This window comes from Triticum dicoccoides, chromosome 7B (assembly GCF_002162155.2).
Source record: "Triticum dicoccoides isolate Atlit2015 ecotype Zavitan chromosome 7B, WEW_v2.0, whole genome shotgun sequence".
NCBI lineage: Eukaryota > Viridiplantae > Streptophyta > Magnoliopsida > Poales > Poaceae > Triticum > Triticum dicoccoides.
This window is the reverse complement of record NC_041393.1, coordinates 136,306,208-136,332,867: the sequence shown is the minus strand read 5'-3', so window position 1 is coordinate 136,332,867 and position 26,660 is coordinate 136,306,208. Positions and strand designations below refer to the sequence as shown.

At 45.5% G+C, this 26,660-nt stretch overlaps 2 protein-coding genes across 7 annotated transcripts; one reads left to right on the top strand and one right to left on the bottom strand.

The window, feature by feature from the left end:
* The first annotated feature begins 6,220 nt into the window (after positions 1 to 6,220).
* On the top strand, positions 6,221 to 9,226 carry LOC119341365 (plasmodesmata-located protein 6-like). Its single transcript, XM_037613242.1, has 3 exons — positions 6,221 to 7,218; positions 8,614 to 8,715; positions 8,822 to 9,226. Exons 1-3 carry the CDS (start codon positions 6,318 to 6,320, stop codon positions 8,830 to 8,832), a joined length of 1,014 nt encoding a protein of 337 aa, XP_037469139.1. The 5' UTR covers positions 6,221 to 6,317; the 3' UTR covers positions 8,833 to 9,226.
* Positions 9,227 to 9,629: 403 nt separating this feature from the next.
* On the bottom strand, positions 9,630 to 16,798 carry LOC119337524. 6 transcript variants are annotated; one of them, XM_037609689.1, is made up of 3 exons: positions 16,620 to 16,798; positions 14,348 to 16,499; positions 9,630 to 11,177 (listed from the first exon to the last, which is right to left on the bottom strand). In XM_037609689.1, exons 2-3 carry the CDS (start codon positions 14,368 to 14,370, stop codon positions 9,920 to 9,922), a joined length of 1,281 nt encoding a protein of 426 aa, XP_037465586.1. In that variant the 5' UTR covers positions 14,371 to 16,499; positions 16,620 to 16,798; the 3' UTR covers positions 9,630 to 9,919. The 6 variants fall into 6 exon arrangements, with proteins under 6 accessions (XP_037465586.1, XP_037465588.1, XP_037465587.1 ...); XM_037609691.1 differs by having other exon boundaries at positions 14,348 to 14,453; XM_037609690.1 differs by having other exon boundaries at positions 14,348 to 16,571; positions 16,663 to 16,797.
* Positions 16,799 to 26,660: the final 9,862 nt, after the last annotated feature.

Here is a 26,660-nt window from a genome sequence, read left to right as displayed (position 1 = left end):
TGTAACTTCCACGTATCACCGTGGAGAACTCAAACCGATGCACCAAATGCAATGGCAAGGGCACACGGAGTGCCCAAGTCCTTCTCTCTCAAATCCCACCGAAGCAACTAATGCTAGGGAGGAAAATGAGAGGAAGAACAAGAAGGAGAACACCAAGAACTCCAAGAACTAGATCCAAGGGGTTCCCCTCACATAGAGGAGAAAGTGATTGGTGGAAATGTGGATCTAGATCTCCTCTCTCTTTTCCCTCAAAAACTAGCAAGAATCCATGGAGGGATTGAGAGTTAGCAAGCTCGAAGAAGGTCAACAACGGGGGAAGAACACGAGCTCAGGATAAGGTTGAATGGGGAAGAAGACCCCCTTTTATAGGAGCTCCAGAATCCAACCGTTATGATCACAGCCCGCACAGAGCGGTACTACCGCTCCAAGGAGCGGTACTACCGCTAGGGCGATAGTACCCCTTCGAAACACAACAGCGAGGAGGCAAAAAGGCCAAAAGAACCGTCGGAGTGGTAGTACCGCTCGTCCTCACGGTACTACCGCTCGACCTCATGGTACTACCGCAAATGGTAGCGGTACTACTGCTCGCGAGTGGTACTAAAAAAATACTTCTGTGCCTACTTCCGCTGAGCAAAACACGAGATTTTGGTCCGGAGCGGTACTACCGCTTAGGATCCACGGTAGTACTGCTCTGGAGCGGTACTACCGCTCAGGAGCCGCGGTAGTACCGCTCTGGAGCGGTAGTAAACAATTACTTCTGCTCTAGTCGCGGTAGTACCGCTGCAGCCTTTACCAAAACAGCCACAACTTTTGCAAACGGACTCCGAATTCAATGACATGGGAAGTTTGTTGGAAAGCTAACGACATGGGATAACACAATATTGATAGAAATATCAAGAATAAGCAAACGACAAAAGTCCCATAAGAAAATGGTGAGAACCCTTCACCGGATAAGACCGGTAAAACCTCCAACACCGAAAACATCATAGAAGACGCATGCGAACTCCGTTTTCGATGAACTCAAGCTTGTCATCAAGATGACCATAAGCTCTAAGACTCACAAATATAACCAAACAAGAACCAAGAAACATGATGCAAGGATGCAATGGTTTGAGCTCTCTACTAACAATACGATCAAGCTACCAACTTGAGAGCCCCCCTTGATAGTACGACAAACGATCCTATAACTCGGTCTCCCAACTACCATCACGAGACCGGTAAAATAGAAAACCTATCAAGGTCAAACCTTTGCCTTGCACATGGTCCACTTGATCTAGATGAACACGATCTTGACTCCCTCAAGTTGGACCACCTTTCTTGATTGCGTTGGCTCGATGAAGACTAGATGATTGCTCCCCCATAGTCCACTATGGGTGAGCCACTCTTAGGCACATCTTCACAAGTCCATTGACACCACAATGGATGGCAAGATTCAAGCACTTGATCTCTTCGTGATGCTCCACTTGAACTTGCACACGGCAATCTTGATGACGATCACCACTTTTTGTCATCCTTTCCATGGGTTGTATGATATCTTCCTCTTGACGCAAGCCCATGGATACGTACCTAACCCCACATACAACTCTCACATAGACCATGGGTTAGTACAAAAAGTGCAATGGACAATGCTTACCATACCATGGGATCACTTGATCCCTCTCGGTACATCTTCTACGCTTTGTGAGTTGATCAACTTGATTCACTCTTGACTTAGTCTTGATCAACCTTGAATCTTTGAAACTCTCTTCATTTGGATGATGTCTTGAAGGTAAACATGAATGATCACACAAGCTTCTTCTTCAAGACATGCTTGCAATAAGCTCAACACTCATATGACCGATCTTTGGATAATTCCTTAATAGCGGCTTGGTCATCACAAACTCTTATTGAAACCAACAAATGGACTCCAAGAAAAGCCTATGGGCAAACCCTTCAAATATAACTCAAGGCAACCATTAGTCCATAGAGATTGTCATCAATTACCAAAACCACACATGGGGGCACCACATGTCCTTTCACGGAGGCAGTTATAGATGCCCTAACAAAACTTCGTAAGAAGATATCGCGAGAAATAGTTGAGGATCGAACTCTATATCAAAATAAAAAATAGATGTTTTACTACCAGTCACAAGCTTTATGTTAGGTGTAGTACTCATACAGGAACTTATGAGCAAGAATTGCTCGATCAATCACCATCTACATTAGATATATCTTCTGAAACTTTTTTCGAATCCAAAAGTTCAGTACCTTCCTACAAATTAGTGAATTAGGAGGGGGGGCTCTTTTGTGTAGAAAAATAAAAACCAGGACAATCTTTCAAACTTGCATCCGAAATGTGAAATATTTATACAAAGAGGGAGAGATGAAGACAATGCAGCAGGGTTGGTTATCTAATTGGCTAGTCAAACATGAGGTGGTTCATAGATCTTTGGGCTTTGATCACCGAGGAATAGAGACTTTACAAATGAAAGCAGGGGATTGGGATTCCATTGCTGTCATTTTATATGTATATGGTTACAATTATTCTTAAATGAAATTATTTTATTCTTTTAGTTGGAGTTGGTGGAATCTTAGGTGGTTCTCGGAAGAAGATAGCGAAAAAAATTATCCCTAAAGTCAAAACTAAAAGGAACGTATAAACCAATGCTTCCATAGTTTCGATCCTGGTTTATTTACAATTATAACTTCCACACCCTATTCATTTGTCATTTGGGATAATTTCCCATATAAAGAAAGAAAAAGAGTCAAAGAAAGGATGGGAGATGTTTCCCATGTCAAATCAAAAAAGAGAGGTGAAAGATACTATAACAATGTGTATCAGGCTGCCTGTTTCCTTGTAGTTGGATCTCCCACTTTTTGGAATGTTCCAAATTTCACTTGAGCATCCAAATCTGGATCAATACCAGCAAAAACATCTCGGAACAATGTTCTAGCGCCATGCCAAATGTGTCCGAAAAAGAAGAGCAAAGCAAAGGTAGCATGACCAAAAGTGAACCAACCCCTTGGACTGCTGCGAAAAACACCATCAGATTTCAAAGTAGCCCGGTCTAATTCAAAAAATTTCCCCTAATTGAGAACGCGTTGCATATTTTTTTACAGTAGCAGGATCAGAATAACTTACTCCATTAAGTTCGCCACCATAGAACTCCACCATTACGCCTACTTGTTCAACACTATATTTGGATTCTGCTCTTCGAAAAGGAACGTCTGCTCTAACAATTCCCTCCTCATCTACCAAAACAACCAGAAATGTTTCAAAAAAAAGTAGGCATACGGCGTACAAAAAGCTCACGTCCTTCTTTATCTCTAAAGACGAGATGTCCTAACCATCCAACAACTATTCCATCCCCATTGTCCATTGAGCCTGCTCTGAATAATCCCCCTTTTGACGGATTATTACCAATATAATCATAAAAGGCTAATTTTTCGGGAATTTTAGACCAAGCTTCTGATAAACTAAGATTTTCGGCTAAACCATTGCTAACTCTTCAATATATTTCTTGCTGAAAGTATCCTTGATCCCACTGATAATGAGTAGGCCCAAATAATTCGATTGGGGTCGTTGCTGACCCATACCACATAGTTCCAGCAACTACGAAAGCTGAAAAAAATAGCAGCGATACTACTGGAAAGTACAGTTTCAATATTGTCCATACGTAATCCTTTATATAACGTTGAGGCGGACGGACACTAAGATGAAATAAGCCCGCTAATATACCCAATGTACCCGCAACAATATGATGAGAAGCTATTCCCCCCGGAACAAAAGGATCAAAACCTTCTGCATGTTGGAAATATGCCCTAGAGGCAATAATAAAAGCGTTATTATTATATTTCCTTATTCATGATAATTGTCTTTTATTCATGCTATAACTGTATTATCCGGAAATCGTAATACACGTGTGAATACATAGACCATAACATGTCCCTAGTGAGCCTCTAGTTGACTAGCTCGTTGGTCAACGGATAGTCATGGTTTCCTGACTATGGACATTAGATGTCATTGACAACGGGATCACATCATTAGGAGAATGATGTGATGGACAAGACCCAATCCTAAGCATAGCACAAGATCATGTAGTTCGTTTTGCTAGAGCTTTTTCCAATGTCAAGTATCTCTTCCTTAGACCATGAGATCGTGTAACTCCCGGATACTGTAAGAGTGCTTTGGGTGTACCAAACGTCACAACGTGACTGGGTGACTATAAAGGTGCACTACAGGTATCTCCGAAAGTGTCTGTTGGGTTGACACAGATCGAGACTGGGATTTGTCATTCCGTATGACGGAGAGGTATCTCTGGGCCCACTCGGTAATGCATCATCATAATGAGCTCAAAGTGACCAAGTGTTTGGTCACGGGATCATGCATTACGGTACGAGTAAAGTGACTTGCCGGTAACGAGACTGAACGAGGTATTGGGATACCGACGATCGAGTCTCGGGCATGTAACATACCGAATGACAAAGGGAATTGTATACGGGGTTGTTCGAATCCTCGACATCGTGGTTCATCCGATGAGATCATCGAGGAGCATGTGGGAGCCAACATGGGTATCCAGATCCCGCTGTTGGTTATTGCCCGAGAGCCGTCTCGGTCATGTCTACGTGTCTCCCGAACCCGTAGGGTCTACACACTTAAGGTTCGGTGACGCTAGGGTTGTATGAATATGAGTATGCAGTATACCGAATGTTGTTCGGAGTCCCGGATGAGATCCCGGACGTCACGAGGAGTTTCGAAATGGTCCGGAGGTAAAGAATTATATATAGGAAGTGGTATTTCGGCCATCGGGAAAGTTTCGGGGTCACCCGGTATTGTACCGGGACCACCGGAAGGGTCCCGGGGGTCCATCGGGTGGGGCCACCCATCCCGGAGGGCCCCATGGGCTGAAGTGGGAGGGGAGCCAGCCCATAGTGGGCTGGTGCGCCCCCCTAGGCCCACCCCCTGCGCCTAGGGTTGAAACCCTAGGGTGGGGGGGGGGGCGGACCACATGCCTTGGGGGGCACTCCTCCCCCCTTGGCCGCCGCCCCCTTGGGAGATTGAATCTCCCAGGGCCGGCGCCCCCCCTGGGGGCCTATATAAAGGGAGGGGGGAGAGGGGCAGCCGCACCCTGAAGTCCTGGCGCCCCCTCCCCCTGCTACACCTCTTCCTCCTCCGTCACGTGCTTGGCGAAGCCCTGCCGGAGTGCTGCTGTTCCACCACCACCACGCCGTTGTGCTGCTGCTGGAGCCATCATCATCAACCTCTCCTTCCCCCTTGCTGGATCAAGAAGGAGGAGACGTCATCCGCTCCGTACGTGTGTTGAACGCGGAGGTGCCGTCCGTTCGGCGCTAGGATCTCCGGTGATAGGATCACGACGAGAACGACTACTTCAACCCCGTTCTTTTGAACGCTTCCGCTCGCGATCTACAAAGTGGTATGTAGATGCATCTCCCTTGACTCGTTGCTTAGATGAACTCATAGATGGATCTTGGTGAAACCGTAGGAAAATTTTCTGCAACGTTCCCCAACACTGCACCCCACGCTGGATTTACAACTTGTACTTTTCCAGTTAGTCCATAAGGATCGGATACCCATATCCCAGGACCATACAAACCCGTTACATGAAATGCCCCAAAGCCAAAGCAAGCCACCCCTGCAAGAAATAAATGAATTTCAAAGATCTTGGGCAAATCCAAAGAGGGTTTTCCCGTCCGCTCATCAAAGAATATTTCTAGGTCCCAATATACCCAATGCCAGATTGCTGCCAAGAAACACAAGCCAGAAAACACAATATGCGTACCTGCTACACCTTCATAACTCCAAATACCCGGATTTGTTACAGTTCCTCCTGAAATACTCCAACCACCCCACGAATCCGTTATTCCTAAACGAGTCATGAAAGGAATTACGAACATACCTTGTGTCCACATTGGATCCAAAACAGGATCAGAGGGATCAAAAACTGCTAATTCGTATAAAGCCATTGAGTCAGCCCAACCAAAAACTAGAGCTGTGTGCATGAACATCATTTGTTACCTTACGTGATAGGATGATAACTTGAAAAGTAAGATGCGTTGCGACGTCACCAGTAGTAGTAGTATTATTTTAGTGGAGGCGGCAAAAACATTCACAGGTACGTACAATACTATGCTGGTGACAGTGACCTGTATTATTGACCCGAGTGATTAGCTCCTTATAAACCCTTTCAAGCCTACTCTATTCCACACTCAGAACACTAGCTACTGTCCTGCCATTCTGCTCCGCGCTTATCTTCCTCAGCTTCCCAAGTCTGCCTAAGCATCAAACGCTAGCACGTCCAAGCCGAGAAGTTCCAAGCATGTGGAAGTTTCTTGCAGCAACGGCGCTGCCGATCCTGGTCTCGCTGCTCGCCGTGCGCGCGCGCGGCGTCGACGACTACACGGCGTTCGTGTACGCCGGGTGCTCGCAGGCGCGCTACGACGCCGGCACCCAGTACGCCGCGGACGTCGACACCGTGCTCTCGACCCTCACCGACACCGCGGCCTCCACCCCCTACGCCAACTACACCCCCCCGTCCGGCGCCGCCACGGGCCTAGTCGGCCTCTACCAGTGCCGCTCCGACCTCCCGGCCGCCGTCTGCGGCGTCTGCGTGAAGGCGTCCGCCTCCAAGCTCTCCTCCCTCTGCAACTCGGCCGCCGGCGGCGCGGTGCAGCTGCGCGCGTGCTTCGTCCGCTACGGCAACGACTCGTTCCTCGGGAAGCCGGACAACACGGTGCTGTTCAAGAAGTGCGGCGGCGAGAGCGGGGACGCCGGCGTCGCGGCGCTGCGCGACGCGGCGCTCGGAGCGCTCCAGGCCGCGTCGTCCCCCGCGGCCGGCGGCTCGTACCGCGCAGGCGCGGCCGGGTACGTGCAGGCCATGTCGCAGTGCGTGGGGGACCTCGGCGCCAAGGCCTGCACCGACTGCGTCTCCGTCGCCGCCTCGCAGCTCAAGGCCGGCTGCGGCGACGCCTCCGCCGGGGAGGTCTACCTCGGCAAGTGCTACGCGCGCTTCTGGTCCAATGCCGGCACCGGCACCGGCGGGACCACCCCCGGAGGAGGCAACGTCATCGGCGGCGGTAACGCCGGCCCCATCGGTGACGGCGGCAATGGCATCGCTGGCGGAGGCAATGGCATCGCCGGCGGCGGCACCGTCGGCGTCCCGGGCGCAGGCAGCGGATACGGATACGGGTTCGTGCCGCGTCCGTACGGCGACGTCCAAGGTAAGCACATCGATCGTGCCACCACTGGCGACTTCTTGCCCTGCTCAGATCCTTGCTTCCACTTGTGCGCTATAGAATTTTCAGTTGCTGGCTGATGATCACACCACGTGTACGTACCACCTTAATTTCTGGGCTTAATTACCGTTATCTAGTTGTGCGCGCCGCGCATCGATCGGCACGGACGCTGAAGAAAATGGACATCGATTTCGGGAGCCAATCCGGTTACTTGTTACGGAAATCCGAATATAATTGTTGGATCTTGCAATGGTCCATGCAGAGCTAGCTTGCACTACGCGTACGATACAATTATGGCTTCTTTTGAGACGGGCGTAGGATTATGTTTGTTAAGAATTTAAGATCGATCACCGATTAGGCCACTACCGAAAACAGATCCGCATATTCAAATGCTTTGCAGGGTACACACCACCCTGTGTCCATGTCTGCACCATGATGGATGCACATTATAAATTTAGGGGAAGCTTTCTAGATTTGTACGTACGTACATTACTACAGTTGCTGTTTACAAAATGCAGGTTGCCTTTTCTTCAGGTTTAATTTACCTGTTAATCGGCAATACAATGCAAGGCAAATACCACAGTATGTGGTTAGAGTTTTGTTTCAGAGCCACACTTCGACAAACCTAAAGAAAATTGTACCAGGCCATGCTTGGCTACAACTGAAGTGTGTCAATGTTGTGGTAGCCGACCAAATAGGTTCTTATAGACTGACAATATAAACAGTGTGCGACATGGTCAGGGTACCTTCCGCCAAAATCTACTCCGGAAATTAGGCATGACTACTGCCTAGGGTATCATCAATGATTAGGGGCGGCAGGTAGAACGTTCCTTCAGTTTTCATTTTTCTCACACTATGCATTGCAAGTAGATCTTACTTACCCTACTGTTACAGTGTGTAAACTACTCCTAGTTAACATTGACAAGCTGACAGTTCGGCCCTGCTTGTGTTAACAAATGGACTAGTTATAATTAGCAGCAAATGATGGTGTGTGCGAACTGCAGCAAAGGTAGTGCCAAAGAGACCATGGAAAGGGCTTTTTGGCCAACACTATTTAAATCTCAACTTTCAGAAAGACTTTCATGTGGATTCACTTTCCTGATCTTCTTCATTGAGCCAAGCATACCACAAAGTGGATTCAAAATGATCCTGCCCTGCTTTGTATCGTCCGTATATCTCTCTGGCGCCCACCGTGGCTAGGGTACTCCATAGCCTTTCTTGCTTTGCGCTGTAGCTTTAAAACTTTCACTTGGCCACTTTGCACAAAGCTACATTTGTACAAATACTAGTTGTATAGGATCATCAAACAGAGCACATGCATGGAGTGAGTGGGATGAATCTTATTTTGACATCCACGTGTTGTTCTGTTCTGTTCGTCAGATGGTTCCGGGAAGACCCTCGCCATCATCATCGGCATCGTGGCGGCGGCAGCCATCATCATCATCTTCCTCTCCTTCGTCCGAAGAGCCCGCGCCGCCAATGGTAAGACCCGCATTCGAGCCGAGAATCATTGTTGAATAATCTCAGAATGTTCATGGCATATTCATGATGAATCCAACTTGTTTTTGTCTGAACCATGAATATGCAGGCAAAAGCTAAGCTAAGGGTTGCAGCAGGGATGGTCGCCACTCGCCACTATTAGCTCAGATTTGGATCGGTCGGTGGCTTTTGGCTTCGGCGTTGCTTTAGTATCTCTCCTTTTATCTTTTAGGGTCTCTTTTGCCGTGCCAGAAAAACAAAGGGAGGCCATGCCGCCACTGTGCCGAAGTAGGGAACTGAAGATTCCAGCTGCATGCTACTAGCCACTAAGGAAAATATTACTACGCAAGAATAAGAAGATATATATTTGTTGAAGTGACCACTATATATGTGATTCATGTCCATGTTATTGTTGTACTGCTGTTCATGTCATTGTCTTTGGTTGGTGTGATGGGCTCATGTAAAGGTGCTGTTAATTTATCGGAGGTAATCAATTAGTACAATCTTGTGGGCTGCCGTTGGAGTAAATATAGAGATTTCCTCTAAATATATGTTGCTGACTAATGCGGCTGGGGAAAGGAATAATTTCGATCATCTTTTGCGAGAGCCGCCAGGGTTATCATCATGAGGCATTTTTAAAAATGGATCAAAATGCATCTTTATGTTATCTTTGGTGTTAAGATCATTGCTGGTGAGTCAGCATAGGACCGCCAATCAAGTCAAAAGGTACATTCACCAATTGTGAATTCAAAAGCATGAAGTACGTTAATTATGCAAACAAGGTAATGCAACTCGATCATGTGCTAATCTGCAATGCGACAGTGGCATTTCTGTCAATAATCCTGAGGGCCCGAGGCATACCAAGTATGGACATTATCTTGTAACAGAAATAAAAAGACGCTTAAAGCTCGACAGTAGAAAATGAAGCAACAAATAGTTAAAAGTATCACACATCTATCCAGTGCAACATTAAACATCACAAAAAAAAACTATAGAAGGCTAGGAGGTTCAGCTTAAGCAGTAACACAACCACCATAAACATCTCTTAAAAGTATTAGAAACCGGGGCACCAAAATATAAGACAAAGGCTGAATTCCGAGTGCCAATGTCGCCATGAACATCTCCAAACTCATACCCGAGTTGCAGAAGAGGAAATTTCCCAATAAATTTGAGCATATAGACAGCAAGTTGTAGGTACACGTGATGATCAAGGGCCATCCGAATAGAGCATGCTCGGGTACACCCAAAGGGGTTGCATCAGGTGGCACCAGATCCTGAAGTGCTGATGAACGGGATCAACAGATGGATCTGGCTCATTGCCTAACCCATATTCACTCCAAGGTTTAGGGGAACGAGCAACATATAGACATCTGCTCCTTCCTCCCCAATGTTCTGGGTTCATGCAAGAAAATGATGTACCCCTGATATCACTCCCCGTGAAGATGGCCCAATTGTCCAGCTTTTCCATATCCACCCATTTTGCAGGCTTGGTTGACATGTCAAGGTAATGGACCGTGCGGACAAATGGCACACTGGCATTGTAGTGAATACTCGTGCAAGAATGGACCAACATCAGAAGCATGTCACCGCAGACCACTAGCCATGATGTTTTAGACGGGTCTTGGGAACTCTTGGTCAAGTCAGGGGGGTGGTTAGTGGTTATCTCCTGCAGTCTAAGCTTGGGGGCCACCTCCAAAGTGTATATCTGTTGTCGAAGGTCCATGGCAATGAATTGGCCGTTGAATTCCACAATCTGAATTATTTGTACACCAGAACACTGGAGTTCAGACCAAGTATCACTTCCAACCGGCCAACTAAATAAGGAGAGGCCGGTGCTAACAAGCATATGCGAGTTTGGTGATGCAAGGGGAGCTGTTAGAATGGCGCTGCAGTAAGACTCTGTAACTAGTTGTTGGAGCTCCATGATTTTTTGATTGAATGGAATATCAGACCAGTTGAGCTTCCTATAGTCATCACACAATGGGAGACGTGGAGGTGAAACCTTGGTACCTCTAAAAGGATCAACAACAACGCAATGTCCACGGTTGTAGAAGATGAGTTGACCATATGAAGGGCCAGCACAACGCATCGTCTGCAAAATTTCTTCATCAATATGGCAGTGAAGGCCGGTGGCACTTTGCTTGGCTGGATCGATAACTTTATATGCCTGTAAGTGGCGATGACCATTGTTACATGGAGGATGAGGAACATGGACACGAATGTTGGGTTGGATGAGGAGAGGCGGGAATAAAGTGCATAAGGTGGATTTGGATGAGTATGAAGTTAATGCAACCCGCCAAGAACGGCAGGTTGCAACAAAGGCGAGAAGGTCAAGGATCGAGCCTAAGCGAGAGAATACTGATTGCAACAGATCCTTCGGGAGGTCTGCCCAATCTTGGAGCCCGAACATGCAGGTGGATGTGGAGACACATAGTTTGCTATGCCTTTGCATGATGGCGACCCCTCTGCAAACCATAATAAATTCAAGTCAAATAATTGAAAGAATGAGCCACTTAAGAAATGACAATAAAATAAGCAACTAGAATGCTATTACAATGTATACGGATATGTTGGTGACCGTAACTATATATCAGGAAACTTGTTATATATTCTCATGCTTGACACTTTCCATTTGCAGACCATTGTGTCTGAAATATTACCAAATAAAAATATATTATGTGATGTTATCCTAGCCACACTATGTTTTTTTGTCGAACGCTTGTGCCCCGCAAAACCTATTGGATAAATCTACTCTAGAGTTCCAATCCTTAAATTTTGGAGTAATAAATGGCAAAAAATACTGCAACATATTACCACGAAACTAGACTTACGATATGAATGCGATGTCATCTTTGACAACGAGTATATATATAGAAGAAATGGTGAAAACAAAATAATATCTTTATTTTAAGAATCAGATACCAGATCTTGGAATCGGTGAAGGAGGAGAGGAGCGCAGCGCGGTGGAGGAGCGAGAGGCACACAGTGGGGGCAGGCGAGGGAAGAAAGAAGAATGAGGGGGTTAGGGTTTGGTATACCTTTATATACTTCCTAGGCTGGTGAGCTTAGTGGACTGGGCCAAATAAACTAGTGACGAGATGAAATGGGCTGCACTTTAGTAGAGGTCAGAGCACCAGTGACGAGCTTAGAGCATCTCCAGCCGCGCCCCCAGGAAGGCCTCCCCAGGCGATTTATTTGCGCCGGCGCCGTAAAAACGGCCCAGTCGCGTCCCCAAGACGCCGAATTCCGCCGGCTCGGGCCGTTTTTGCGCCCGGCGCTCGCAGGCCGAACCCGGCGCACTAGGGGCCGCTCGGGGGCTCTGGCGCAAGCGAAAAGTGCTCCTGGGCCCACATTGACAAGCGAAAAGTCAATCCAGCCGCCCAGATTCGCCCTCCTGCCCCCCGCGCTCGGCCGCCACCCTCCGCCACCCTGCCGATCCCGGCGCCGACCACCACCCGCCGCAGCTAGGTAGACCGTCTCCAGCCTAGAAAAAGAAGGAGCGCCGCCGAGGCAGCCTCTTCGCCGCCGCCCCGGCACCTTTTCCGACGCTCCGGCCGCGCAGGGGCCTGTACGCCGGCGGGCTTGCGCCCACCTCGCCCACAAGGTGCTCGGTGAATTGCCCGGCCTGGCGATGGACTCCAAAGATGAGGAGGCGCTCGCGGCGTTGCTGGATGAGGAAGCCGAAGTCGACGTCCAGGAGCAAGAGCATCTCATGGAGCTCGCCGCCCTCGCCGGCCTGCTCGCGAGCAGTGAGAAGCCGCGCCGAGGTGGCTCGGCGCTTGGGCGGGTGAAAGCAAAGAACCGGCATCGTCTGGAAGGCTACTGCATGCTCTACTTGGACTACTTCGCCGACGATCCATTGCACGGTGAGAAAACATTTCGGCGCCGTTATCGGATGAGCCGAAAGCTTTTCCTCCGGATTGTGAATTCCATGCGGGAGTTCGACAGCTACTTCAAGTGCAAGAAGGATTGCACCGGCACACTTGGATTCACCTCGATCCAGAAGTGCACGACAGCTATGAGGATGCTTGCATACGGAGCTCCCGGTGATTCATGACTTGGTGATTCACAACTTGCTGTGTCATCTTGCACAACATGATCATTGAGAGCAAGCAAGAAGAGCCAGTGTTTGACACTGAACCATATTACTTGCAGGGTCCTCTTGCCCAAGTTGATCACCAGATACCGGCAAACTGGACTGACTACCTCAATATGCGTCAGGAGATCCGAGACCCATAGGTGCATCAAGAACTGCAACACGATCTGGTGGAGCACCTATGGAGGCTCAAGGGCGAGGCCGGGAATGGAGATGAAACTTGAGTTTTTATTTGTTAAACGATATAATTTGTAGTGAACAATTTGATTTATGTGATGAAACAAGCAGAAAACACGCCGAACTATGTGAGGAGCTAATTGATTCCTATATGCTTGCGAAAATTCATGCCGAAACCCGCCGAACCGCGCCGAATATGGGCCGATTCACGCAGTTATCGGGCCGTTTCTGGACATATTTGGGCCGAAAGCTGGGCTGAATTCGGCGCCTGGGGGCGACCTGGGGGCAACGGCTGGGTGCCGAACCGCCCCCAACGCCGATTTTATCGCCGGCGCAGCCCCAGGACGCTCTTTTTCGGCGCCCTGGGGGGCCGAACGGCTGGAGATGCTCTTAACCATTTAGCCGACATTGTCCACAATACTACTAGGGGAGTGCACAAATAAAGGCCCATCGGCAGTGGGGTTTTCATAAATTCTAACCATTAGTTGCAGACTCTAGTTAAAAGGTCTTTTTGGCACCCTCACTGCTGATTGTGAAATTATAGGTACTCTAAATGCAACTAAGTGAACACCGTGCACGATAATACTAGACCGTGATGGCGCGGCGTTGCTGCGCCCGTCAATTTTTACAGTAAAACGGTAGGATCTTCGATAAATATATGGAGATACAAAATATGGAAGTTAAATTTGCATGAATTGATTATACTGCCAATAACTCAATAGGTGAGTTCTAATATAAGATTGTTGAGAAGTAGTGCAACAGTATGTGGACTTATTTATTTCCTAGGTCCAATGGGCTTGAGGTTTGTCCGAGCATATCTATTATGCCCCTTCATAGTAACAGAAAAATTGGAGATATGAAGAAATACAATATAAAAGAAATAAAAGTGTATCTATCTCAACTGATTTATTATTTTCATTTATGACTTCAGCAAGCAATGCTACACAAGATAAAATTCAGCAGTTATAAATGTGGTTCTAATAACACGATCACAATCATACACTCTAAATCCAACATAACCAGTTCCATGTTTTAAGAATCATGGAAACAACATAATTAATAATCCATCGTTGAAACCACAAAGTTATCAGGCAACAGACATGGAGGAGCAAAGCATGCCTAAATTTCATTTTTCAGGTTGCATCAAAGGTATATCAGTCTGGCATATGGTGTATGATTATTTGCATGATCACCTAAATGAATCATGGCATTGCTACTTAAAAAAAGATCTGATATACAAAAGTTCACTTATAGACAGATGTTAAAAAAATCTAGTTGCCATCTTACCTGCCTAACACTCTTTTACAAACTTTTTCAACAATTTTCTCTACTATATGGATAAATTCCAGTTCGTTAACATACCTCCTCAGTTGCCGAGCCTTCATGTCGAGGTGGAAGATAAACAACACAGTACCCCAGGTGCTTCATTACCCAAAATCATATAAGACATTAACTTGTGGAGAAGTTTCTACATTGTAAGAAAAACATCATCGCACTAAAAGCTGAGAAGTTATTGATCATTTGGTTGAATGATAAATAAAAAATATATCTCATTTGTAACATGTGATTTACTCCCTCCGTCCGGAAAAGCTTGTCCCTTGGATGGATGTATCTAGCACTAATTTGATATTAGATGCATTCATTTGAGGGACAAGCTTTTTCGGACCGAGGGAGTATATGTTTGATAATTAACTACACGATAGTAGCCTGGTACAACTTGTGTTTGCCTATTATATCCATTTATAGAACAACTTGTTATGCTTGCACAGAATACTATTTTGGATTTTTTCGGTCTAACATATTTTTGTAGGATGACTATGATGCTCAACAGTTCTTCCAAAAAAAATGCATCATATGCTATATGGCATGTTGGTCAAGCTTTTTATAGGTACGACCAGTTAAAATACATATCTCAAATAAAATTCATGAAATGAATCCATTAAAGTCTGGCTCCCTGTTTCATTTTAATCGTCGTAATCTGGGATTCGACGCCTTGTTATAATCTGCATATTACAACAAGATACATAAAAAGGAGAGAAAAGAAGGGTTATGGAACATGCTGAGGGCAGAGTAAAGGGTTGTAACAGTCGGCTTTGTCCAGAACAGCCAAATGGTGTCAAATCCTAATCTGAATCCCTGATAACCATGCCATAATAAGTTTGTTTACAGATAAGAATGTCCTCTGTGCATCTGCTTCATAGGGCACAATAATAGCCTGGTACAACTTGTGTTTGCCTATTATATCCATTTATAGAACAACTTGTTATGCTTGCACAGAATACTATTTTGGATTTTTTCGGTCTAACATATTTTTGTAGGATGACTATGATGCTCAACAGTTCTTCCAAAAAAAAAATACATCATATGCTATATGGCATGTTGGTCAAGCTTTTTATAGGTACGACCAGTTAAAATACATATCTCAAATAAAATTCATGAAATGAATCCATTAAAGTCTGGCTCCCTGTTTCATTTTAATCGTCGTAATCTGGGATTCGACGCCTTGTTATAATCTGCATATTACAACAAGATACATAAAAAGGAGAGAAAAGAAGGGTTATGGAACATGCTGAGGGCAGAGTAAAGGGTTGTAACAGTCGGCTTTGTCCAGAACAGCCAAATGGTGTCAAATCCTAATCTGAATCCCCGATAACCATGCCATAATAAGTTTGTTTACAGATAAGAATGTCCTCTGTGCATCTGCTTCATAGGGCACAATAATACAATCTCCATTATATGCATTGCATATCCCATGTTTAAAAATGAAAATTCACAAGTCTTACCAAACAAATATTCTCATTCCTGTTAGGAATTACTTTAAATAAGTGGTATCAGTTGGGAATTACATGGAATATGCATCTGTACCTGGATCAGTTCAGAATCTATTTTAGGTGTAAATATCAACAACTTTTTTATAACAAAAACACTTGGCATGCAGTAATAATATTACTCTCTTAAGAGATAATTAGAGAGCACAGGGGGGAATCTCAAACAAGAAGGGCTGGGAGCATAATTCCTCAAGTTATGCTAATCTTTGCCTAGCGTTTCCTGTAGTCTGAACCAGAGGCGGCAGTTGATCAGCTTGCCGTCCTTCCTCAACAAGACCTTAACGTTGGAATTGTAGCAGCTACGGAAATGAAGAGCGGCAGGACAGGACATCAGGAGGATTACAATTTGACATGGACTAATTTGCGCAAGATGGAGGTTGAAATGTTTTAAGAGGCCTCAACAAAAAAAAAAAGAGTGATGGAGAGCACGAGCTAAGGCCGCCGCCGCCGCCGCCTCACGCCCAGCGTCGTCTTTGGCTATTTGCCTCACCTCAACTCCACCGGGAAGACTCCACTGCCTCCTCGTGCCCACATCCTCGTTGCCTCTCCTCAACTCCAAGGGTCAAGTCGCCACACTCCTGCTCCCGCCGCCGGAGAGGGATTCAGAAGGGATCGCCGTGAATCCGCTGTTAGCGATCTGATTGAAGTCGCACGAACAGGAAGGAGTAAAGTCGCACGAGAGACGACTGTGGATACCGAGAGACGGAGAGAGCGGTGCAGCGAGATTACTATTGGACATCGGCCCGCCATGGAAAACGCTGTAGGAACAGACATTGAGAGGGAGAGAAAAGGGTAAAGAGACCAACCGTGGGGGGCTGCGGAGGAAGAGTACGGGGGAGTGGAAGGCACCTACGCCGAAGCAGATCAGTTGCCGAAGCTCGCCGCCGGGACGGAGAACGGCGGCGGCGCAGCGTTGACGAACAGCGGAGCAGTTTTTTTTAGGAGCAGCTCGGGCATAGGGTTAGCGACTTAGCGCCGCCGCGAGGAAATCGCTTGGTGCACGTTGGACAGGAGCTGGGCCTTCTATCTTAAAGGCCCGGTTGCGGACGAAAATGTGGCTCATAGGTAACGACGTGGATTTGTCAAAAAAAAAAAAGGTAACGAGACAAATCGAGTAAATTGCACCGAAGTACCATGTATTGGAAGTAGATTGGTACCAAAATTGATAATTTTTACGTGGTAGTATCAACTTTAGGGTGAGACGTTGCAAAAAAAGCTAAAATGGTTGTTTATACGTATTGACAGGTAACTGACCGGTTGGGCCCGCCACCCGAGCAGAAAACTCCCTTTCTTTATACGTAATCACATAAATGCCCAATTATTTCGGGAAAAAAGCTCCTATAAAAGCCTTTTTTCGTTCGTAATTTCCACCACCGATTTGGACTTGTTTGAAAATTTGCGTTGGTTTGAAAATTTGCGAGGAAATCGCTTGGTGCACGTTGGACAGGAGCTGGGCCTTCTATCTTAAAGGCCCGGTTGCGGACGAAAATGTGGCTCATAGGTAACGACGTGGATTTGTCAAAAAAAAAAGGTAACGAGACAAATCGAGTAAATTGCACGGAAATACCATGCATTGGAAGCAGATTGGTACCAAAATTGATAATTTTTACGTGTTAGTATCAACTTTAGGGTGAGATGTTGCAAAAAAAGCTAAAACTGTTGTTTATACGTATTGACAGGTAACTGACCGGTTGGGCCCGCCACCCGAGCAGAAAACTCCCTTTCTTTATACGTAATCACATAAATGCCCAATTATTTCGGGAAAAAAGCTCCTATAAGAGCCTTTTTTTTCGTTCGTAATTTCCACCACCGATTTGGACTTGTTTGAAAATTTGCGTTGGTTTGAACAAATAAATAAAACAAACCAAAATTGAATCCCGCGCAGGATTCGAACCGCCGACCAGGGCTCAGCAGAGCAGTGCGCTAGCCGCTAGCAGCGCTCGCGACGTACAGCAGGCTAGAATATTTTTATACTAGACCAAAGACGTTGGGCCGGCGCTTGGCCCAGCGAGGCTGCACACTGGTTTACTGTTTTTTTAATCATGAATACTAATACATATATTTTTTGCGATTACATATTAGTATTATTAAGTGTCAAGCACCAGACTAGAACACAGGCATGGCCCAAATTTAATGTGTCTGCGCTGAGGACCACAACCATGCACAATTACTATGTATCCTAATTATATTATTCAAATACACAACTTTAAAAAAAATATGCCAACACACAGATTTTTATTTGAGTTACTCGCATATTGATTGTATTTTTTTTAAATGCACTGTTACTTAAAAAGTTGACAACATGTATTAAAAATGAATGTGTAATGATAATAAATTTTAGAAATGCATTAAAACTGTTCAACTTTTTAAAAAAAAATTGACCTGTCTCTTGAATTGCAAGAATGATTTACATAATAAGTTTCTAACACATGCTGAACATTTCTTGAAATACAAATAATTCACCATGTATTAAGAAAATGTTCACCATAATGCTCTTGAAACTCATCGTGTATTAAGAAAATGCTCACCATAAATTACAAAAAAATCACCGCGCATTAAGTAAACTTTTCTTCATATCTTAAGAAAATATTTCAACATATATTACAAAAATATTCAATTTGCATACAAAATATGTTCAACGTTCATATTATAAGAAAAATGTTCACCGTTTCTAAAGAAAAGTTCATCGTGCATTAAAAATGTTCACTATAAATTAAGAAATTATGTAATCATAATATTCATGAAAATCATCATGTATTAAGAAAATGTTAACCATAAATTACGAAAATTTCACCGTGCATTATATAAATTATCACCATATACTAAAACCCGTCATAAAAAATATTCAGTAAATATGTTAAAAGTCCAGGAGAAAACCAACTAGTGAATGAAAAAGAAAGAAAGAAAAAGCAAGGGAGAAAAATCTAAAATAAGCCAAAACTAGAAACAAAAAAATATAAAGCATAATGAGTAAGAAAAATGAAACATAAAGAGAGCCCCAACGAAAAAATATTGCAGGCCTTGGTGGGCCGGCCCAGCGTTCCCGAGCTAGTATAAAAAGAATCTCGCCTGCTATGCTCTGGCGGGGTGGCTTGCACGCGTCGCTGTGGAACAGCGGGTCGGCGGTTCGAATCCTGCGTGGGATTTAATTTTAGTTTGTTCTATTTGTTCGTTCAGACCGACGCAAATTTTCAAACGAGTCCAACTCGGTGGTGGAAATTACGAACAGAAAAAAGGCTCTTAATTGGGCATTTATGGGATTACGTACAAAGCAAGGGGTTTTCTGTAAAAAAACATGCCACTTCAGCACCCGACAGGCGGGCCCAACCGGTCAATTTCCCTGTCAATACATATAAACATCAGTTTTAGCCTTTTTGCAACCTCTCGCCCCAAAGTTGGTACTGACACGTAAAAATTATCAATCTTGGTACCAATCTGCTTTCAATGCACGAATTGTGGTACTTCTGTGTAATTTACTCAAGCAAATCACGCGCGTTCGTACAAACGATCCGACGGCAAAGAAGGCTAAATCGCTGTGGAGGCTCATAGATAGTTGCATTATACTATTTCTCAACTAGAACAACAAGGCGCGCGTTGCCGCGCCCGCCATCTTGATGAAAGAATCTCAACACAATATGAATATCGATTAAGAAATTGAAGGTATAATTATCAATTGAGATTTGAATTACTGTGTAGAAGTCAGCCACGTGAGATTTTAAAAGAATCCTTCGCAAATCCATAAGATACTGCGAATGTTCAAAAGATTGACAATGTGAGTTAATTATGACTTGTGTTGTGAAGTACGCAAATAGGACAAAATACTGGATTTAGCATTTGAACATTAATACTTATGAGCATCCTCGTATGATCATCTAAATTGATATAATGAAGGTTTGTGTGCATCACTCGATGTAGAGGCCGAGGGCTTTACCTTAATTTTAAAAAATAACCTAAATTCACATAATAGACTATATATTGTAGCTATTAGATCAAATGGACCACATAAAGAGCTAAATATGAGAAGGAAGAGTGCCAGACCTGCTGAAGCTAATGAAATAACTTTGAACTTTCTGAAGTTATTATGAAAGCGGTTGTAGTGGGAAGACGACTTAACTTATAATCTGTATTAGTTGTCATGCAAATTTACAAAATCTGGGGTACATGTCAAGGGCTCCATTCAACATCACAGACTTCGAATAGAAGAAATGATATCTAAGGTACCAAATAAGCACATTAGTCATCTCAACAGCAGCATCAGATCATCCATTATTTTCATAGTGCATTGTATATTTATCCCTTCCATCAAAAAGCTGAAACAATTATATGTGTATAAATTGTGTTAGCATAAGGAAATAATTGCACCGAGGGCTGCATATTATCCTGCAAGAACATGGCTTGTACCTTAGATAACATGGTCAGAGAGTGCATTGTTTTGAGAACTTTCATTTGGGTTGTTGTGTCATCGGAGTTGCAAGTCGGTGGAAGAAATAGCAAGCAATCAGAGAATCTTGAATTATCTGTTCCTGTACATTTTCTCTAACATTTACTTTCAGTTAAAATTAGCTAGGTTTGGAAATTGCAATATGAGAGGAGCACATCATATCTCAAGCGGATAGGGCATTTGGACCTCAGCATCAGACTTATCAGAAACTATGCGCGTACAAAAATAACCTCATCTAGTAAATCTTATATATCCAATGAAAAATTTGTTGCACATAGACAAAACGGCCATTGGATTTACCAACTTTCCGACTGGAACCGTGGCATGGGGTAGCAATTCTTCCCCAATTCAGCATCATGCCATCACCAGTAAGCCCCCAAAAATAAGTTTCTCAAAAAATAATCGCGAATCGGTAAAGAATCAAAATCAACACAGTGCAGGTATGAGATTGAAACAAAAGCTTTGACATAGGGGGCAGGGTGGTGACACGAAGTTGGAAGAGAGGAAATCAAATCTGTTTTCAGTTTCCCTCTTGCTCGTAACCAAACGCAGCCATGCGCCATCGCAGACGGCTGCGACCGAGGAGGAAGGAGTGGAGGCGCATGCTTGGAAGGAACAAAGAAACGTTCATTCTGGGGAGGATAGCCCTGAACCTGGACAACCTGGGCTTTTAGAGTACGCTTGGGAAGATGTGGGCCTTCGACAACCCAATTACGGAGAGAAACGCGAGGTAGTTCTGTGGAGCAGCAGCCCGCGAGAAGCTGCATCGAGCGCGTGGACGCCGTGGGACAGCCGAGCTGATCTATGTCGTACATTTGACCGATCCGACGACTAAGAAACTCAAAGCGCTGTGGGGGCTCGTAACTAGCTGTGTTACTGTTTTGTAATTGGTGGCAACAAGATAAATAAGGAGCAAGCTGGCACAACACAAACTTGGAATTAAAAGCACAAACCAGAAGCAAGCACAAAGTAGGAGACCAAGATTTATCCCAAAGTTTACACCCATTACCCATGACATGGGTGGTAATCTTTGTTGGAGAGGTGTGGATAACACAATGGTATCCCCAGGAATGTTCTTCTCAAATTACTCTGGAAGATTCGTCCGCGGAGGGTGTCCCCCGCTCCCCCGCTCGTCCATGCCTGCACCCACACGCCCGCGCGCCTCGCCGCCGATCTCCAGCCCCCACCAGTGCCTAGAGCCTGCCCCCTAGAGCCGCAACGTCGCTAGGGCGAGTTTGCCGCCCCCTTTGCTTCCCCAAGGAGGGATGCGCCCCGCCTGGACTAGAGTTCGGGGCTGAGATTGGCCATCCACGCCTCCCCGGGAAGGTCGGGCGTGGTGAGATCCTCTGATGGCTGGCGCTTCCGACGAGGAAATCATGGCGTTGTTGGCGGCGGTGGGCCGCCCGGAGCGGAGATTGGAGCGGGCGTCGAGGGCGCTGACCGATGCGCGCCGCAACCTAGCGATTCGGGCGATGTTGTGGATGGACAACGAAGAGAGGGAAAGGTTGTACGCGTCGGGACAGGAGATCTCGACGGAGTTGATCTTGTACTGGGCTGCCATGGAAGCCGAGTCCACCTCCAGAGTTCAGCGGTGGCGGTGGCGGCTGTTCCGGTAGATCCTAGACTGATTCGGGGTCAGGAGGAGAGAGGTTCACCCAGCCGCCTGGTGGTGGGCAGATTCGAATTTGCCGTCAGTGAAGAGGAGCCTGGGATGCGCTATGCTTCGCCTGCTCCGTCCCCGCATCGCCTGGATGAGAGGAGCCGCCATGGCGGACAGGGAGCTCGAGTGTGTGTCTGCCATGGTGTTTCCCCTCTGGTGGTGGGGCCGAGAGATCAGAGGAAGGCGGATTCTGCTGGGGTGTTTTCTGCTGGGGCTTGCGAGGATGAGGATGATGCCTTCGACTTTTTTGGGCAGTTGTGGGTGGTGCCATCCCCAAAGCCGCGACGATGACGGGCCGCATCTGCCCTAGTTTGGATTCGCAAGGATTTATTCGAAGCCAAGAAATTCTCCAGCTCTGACTGCTTCCCCGCTATGGTTTCTCCATACCTACCAGCCCCAAAATCCTTCTCGTTTGCCAAAGAGTGGAGTGCTATGGATGGGAGGAGCATCTACGCGGAGATTGTCAAGATAGCGGGGGGCGGACATGGCGGCGGCCGTAGGCCAAGCAACCCCAGGCCTGGAGGGGCTGGTGCTGGCGCTGGTCAGATCAACCAGGGGCAGGAGCTGGTGCAACAACCTCCTCCGGCTGTGTCAGCTGCTCGGGCGCAAATCCAGTACCAGGGTCCTGGGATGATGCCTGGAGCACATCCGGGGGTCTGGGATGCCCCAAAATTTGGGCAGTGCCGTAGTTCTTTCTTCCTCAATAGCAGATGCAGCAATTGATGCAGCAACCTTAGATGATGCAGCCGCTGGGTGCCCAATTTGGTTTCTTGCGGCAGTATTTCCAGCAACATGCTTTCCCCCGGAGCTAGGTGCTTCCATGGGGTCGGGGTCAAGTTCCATGCCTCAATCCGGAGCTAACCAGTCGCAAAATCAAAAGAAGAAGAAGAAGAAGAAGCAGAAGGACCAGACGCGGAGGGAGAACCTGGAGAATACTAGTGAGAAAACAAATTTTGTCTTGGGCAATACCACTGATGCTGGTGTGAATTATGATATAAGGCAGAGGGATGTAATTTGCTACAACTATGGAGAGCTTGCACACTATGTTGGGAAGTGTGAGACTGCCAAACTCTGTTTTATTTGCCATAAAGTTGGGCATCATATGGATGCCTGCCCTGATTGGCTCAAGCCTCTCCCTGCTGCTATCTATCTTGGGAGTGCCAATGTTGGTCTTAGGTTCTTCCATATTGAGTGCAGTGATGCTGATGATAACAAATGGCTGAACCTATCCAATGTTGGGATTGCTTTCATTGAGGAAGGGAGTGTCACTATCCAGGAGCCGAAGCAAAACTTTTCTGATATATGGAAGACCAACTGGCCTTGGCAAATCAGGAAGTTGAATGAGAAGAAATTCCTAGTCAGATTCCCCCCACACAAGAGAGTCAAAGACCTAGTTGAGATACCATATAAATCTTAAGAAGAAAGGGGTCACTTTATCTTTCATGAAGTGGGAAGGGGAGATGGACTGCTATGTTAAGACTCATGAGGCCTGGATAAATGTGGTTGGCCTGCCCCCCAAGTGGATCACTTGGAAAGTTATCTCTCAAGTGGCTTCCATCTTTGGGGTTCTCACAAATGTGGACTGGCATGAAATCTTTAGAAGCTTTTTTTTAAATGTTACCATCCAAGTTGTTGTTCTTAAAATTTCCAAAGGATAGACTAGCGGAAATTGAGAAAGAGTTATATCTACTTCAGTTCTCCTTGGTCACTGATCATGTGGATGTTGGAGAGGATCCTAGTGATCCATCTAGCAATAATGGTGATGATGATTTGGTGGATGATGAAAATGGAAAAGGGACTAAAAATGATGGAAGGAGAGCTATGGACACTGAAAAGAATACATGCAATGGGAACAGTGGAGGGGCTCCTCCTACTACTAATGGGGGCTCAAGTGCTGGGCTTGGGGCTACTAAGAGCAAACCTGGGGGCCCACCAACATCTGATGAGGTGATGATGGAGGGAAGAAAAGCAGGTAGCAACACAGTCCTCAACAGTAAAGTTAAAGGAGCTGCCTCTTCTGCTTTCAAAAGACCTGCTGACAATATCAACGCTGCCCTCTTGACAAGATTTGAGGAGGAATTGAAGGATGACATTGAGAAACACAACAAAATGGATCTTTCTGAGTACCATATGCTCTTTGGCAATTCTCAGGTGTCTCGGCTAACTGTGGATCCAAAACCTTCCTGGGGACGTGTGCTGGACCCTAGGATGAGTTGCAGAATTAAAAGAGATGGGAGGAATGCCATTTAGAAAGCTGTTGATCTGTTGAAAGTCAAAAATCTTGAGATACCTAAGCCGGGTAACACCTTGCCTTGTTCTAACAATTATTTTGCAATCCTTTCTAATGAAAATTTGTATGCAAAAGATTCTGATGCTGGATTAGCCTAGGCAAGAATAAAGATGGCATTGTGCATAATATTGATGTCATTAAAAGCATTGAGTGTGATAGAATAGATACCTTTAAGAAGGATAACCCAGAGGCTTTCCTTCCTGGTAACATTGATATCAGTGAAGAAGAATTTGCTAATTAGTTTTCCTCTTATCGAGAGGGTGCTGATCTTGAGACTCACATTAGTGAATGCTAGACTCACATTAGTGAATGCTCAGATCTGGATGGAGCCTGGATACAGGTTTCCTCCAAAATAAGTAGCAAAAGAAAATTATGTTTCCATGGTAGCAGGATTAATTTGGAATGTTATGGGTCTCAACAGGCCTGATAAGTGTAATCTTGTACATGAGCTCATTAGAGACACATGTCCTGATATAATTGGGTTTTCTGAAACTAAGAAGGAAGACTTCACTCCCCCTCAACTGTCTTCTTTGGACAGAGAGTGGGGGTGAGGTCTGAAAAGTTTGATATTCTCTCTTGCAATATCTTCAACTTCTCAGTTTCATGTATCTTATATAGTAAAGTTGATAAGCTGTTGTGGAGGTTCATTACTGTTTATGGCTCTGCTTACGAAGAGCATAAACTAGAGTGAAAGAACATGCGGTGCCCTCATGTTTGGTTTTGGTAATTGATGACAACCTCTATGGACTAATGGTTGCCTTGAGTTATATTTGAAGGTTTTGTCCATAGGCTTTTCTTGAAGTCCATGTGTTGGTTTCAAGGAGTTTATGAGTTGACCAAGGTGCTATTAAGGAATTATCCAAAGATTGGTCATGTGAGTGTTCAGCTTATTGCAAGCATGTCTTGAAGAAGAAGATTGTGTGATCATTCATGTTTATCTTCAAGACATCATCCAAATGAAGAGAGTTGGAAAGATTCAAGGTTGATCAAGACTAAGTCAAGAGTGAATCAAGTTGATCAACTCACAAAGTGTAGAAGATGTACCGAGAGGGATCAAGTGATCCCATGGTATGGTAAGCATTGTCTGTTGCACTTTGTGTACTAACCCATGGTCTATGTGAGAGTTCTATGTGGGGTTAGGTACGTGTCCATGGGCTTGCGTCAAGAGGAAGATATCATACAACCCATGGAAATGATGACATCAAGTGGTGATCGTCATCGAGATTGCCGTGTGCAAGTTCAAGTGGAGCACCACGAAGAGATCAAGTGCTTGAATCTTGCCATCCATTGTGGTGTCAATGGTCTTGTGAAGATGTGTCGAAGAGAGGCTCACCCATAGTTGACTATGGGGGAGCAATCATCTAGTCTTCATCGAACCAACGCAATCAAGAAAGGTGGTCCAACTTGAGGGAGTCAAGATCGTCATCATCTAGCTCAAGTGGACCATGTGCAAGGCAAAGGTTTTCCCTTGATAGGTTTTCTATTTTACCGGTCTCGTGGTGGTAGTTGGGAGACCGGGTTATAGGATCGTTTGTCGTACTATCAAGGGGGGCTCTCAAGTTGGTAGCTTGATCGTATCGTTAGTAGAGAGCTCAAACCACTGCATCCTTGCATCATGTTTTTTGGTTCTTGTTTGGTTCTCTTTGTGAGTCTTAGAGCTTATGGTCATCTTGATAACAAGCTTGAGTTCATCGAAAATGGAGTTTGCATGTGTCTTCTATGATGTTTTTGGTGTTGGAGGTTTTACCGGTCTTATCCGAGGAAGGGTTCTCACCTTTTTCTTATAGACCTTTTCTAATTTGCTTATTATTGATATTTCTTTCAAGATTATGTTAGACCTTGTCGCTAGCTTCCCAACAAACTTGGTTTCATCGAATTCGGAGTCCGTTTGCAAAAGTTGTGGCAGTTTTGGTGTTCTGAAAAGGCTGCAGCGGTACTACCGCGAATTGGAGCGGATGTAATTTTTTACTACCGCTCCAGAGCAGCACTACCGCGGTTCCTACAGAGGTAGTACCGCTCCGGACCAAAAACTTGTCCCAAGTCCTGTGGTGGTAGGCCCGGATGTATTTTTTTAGTACGGCTCGCAAGCAGTAGTACCGCTACCCTTTGCGGTAGTACCGCGATCCCTAGCGGTAGTACCGTGAGGACGAGCGGTAGTACCGCTCCAGCGGTTCTATTGGCCTTTTGCCTCCTCGCTGTTGTTTTTCAAAGGGGTACTACCGCCCTAGCGGTAGTACCGCTCCTTGGAGCGATAGTACCGCTCTGTGCGGGCTGTGAGCATAACGGTTGGATATTTCCTCACCTATAAAAGGGGGTCTTCTTCCCCATTGAACCTCATCCTTTGAGCTCGTATTCTTCCCCCATTGTTGACCTTCTTCGAGCTTGCTAACTCTCAATCCCTCCATGGATTCTTGCTAGTTTTTGAGGGAAAAGAGAGAGGAGATCTATATCCGCAT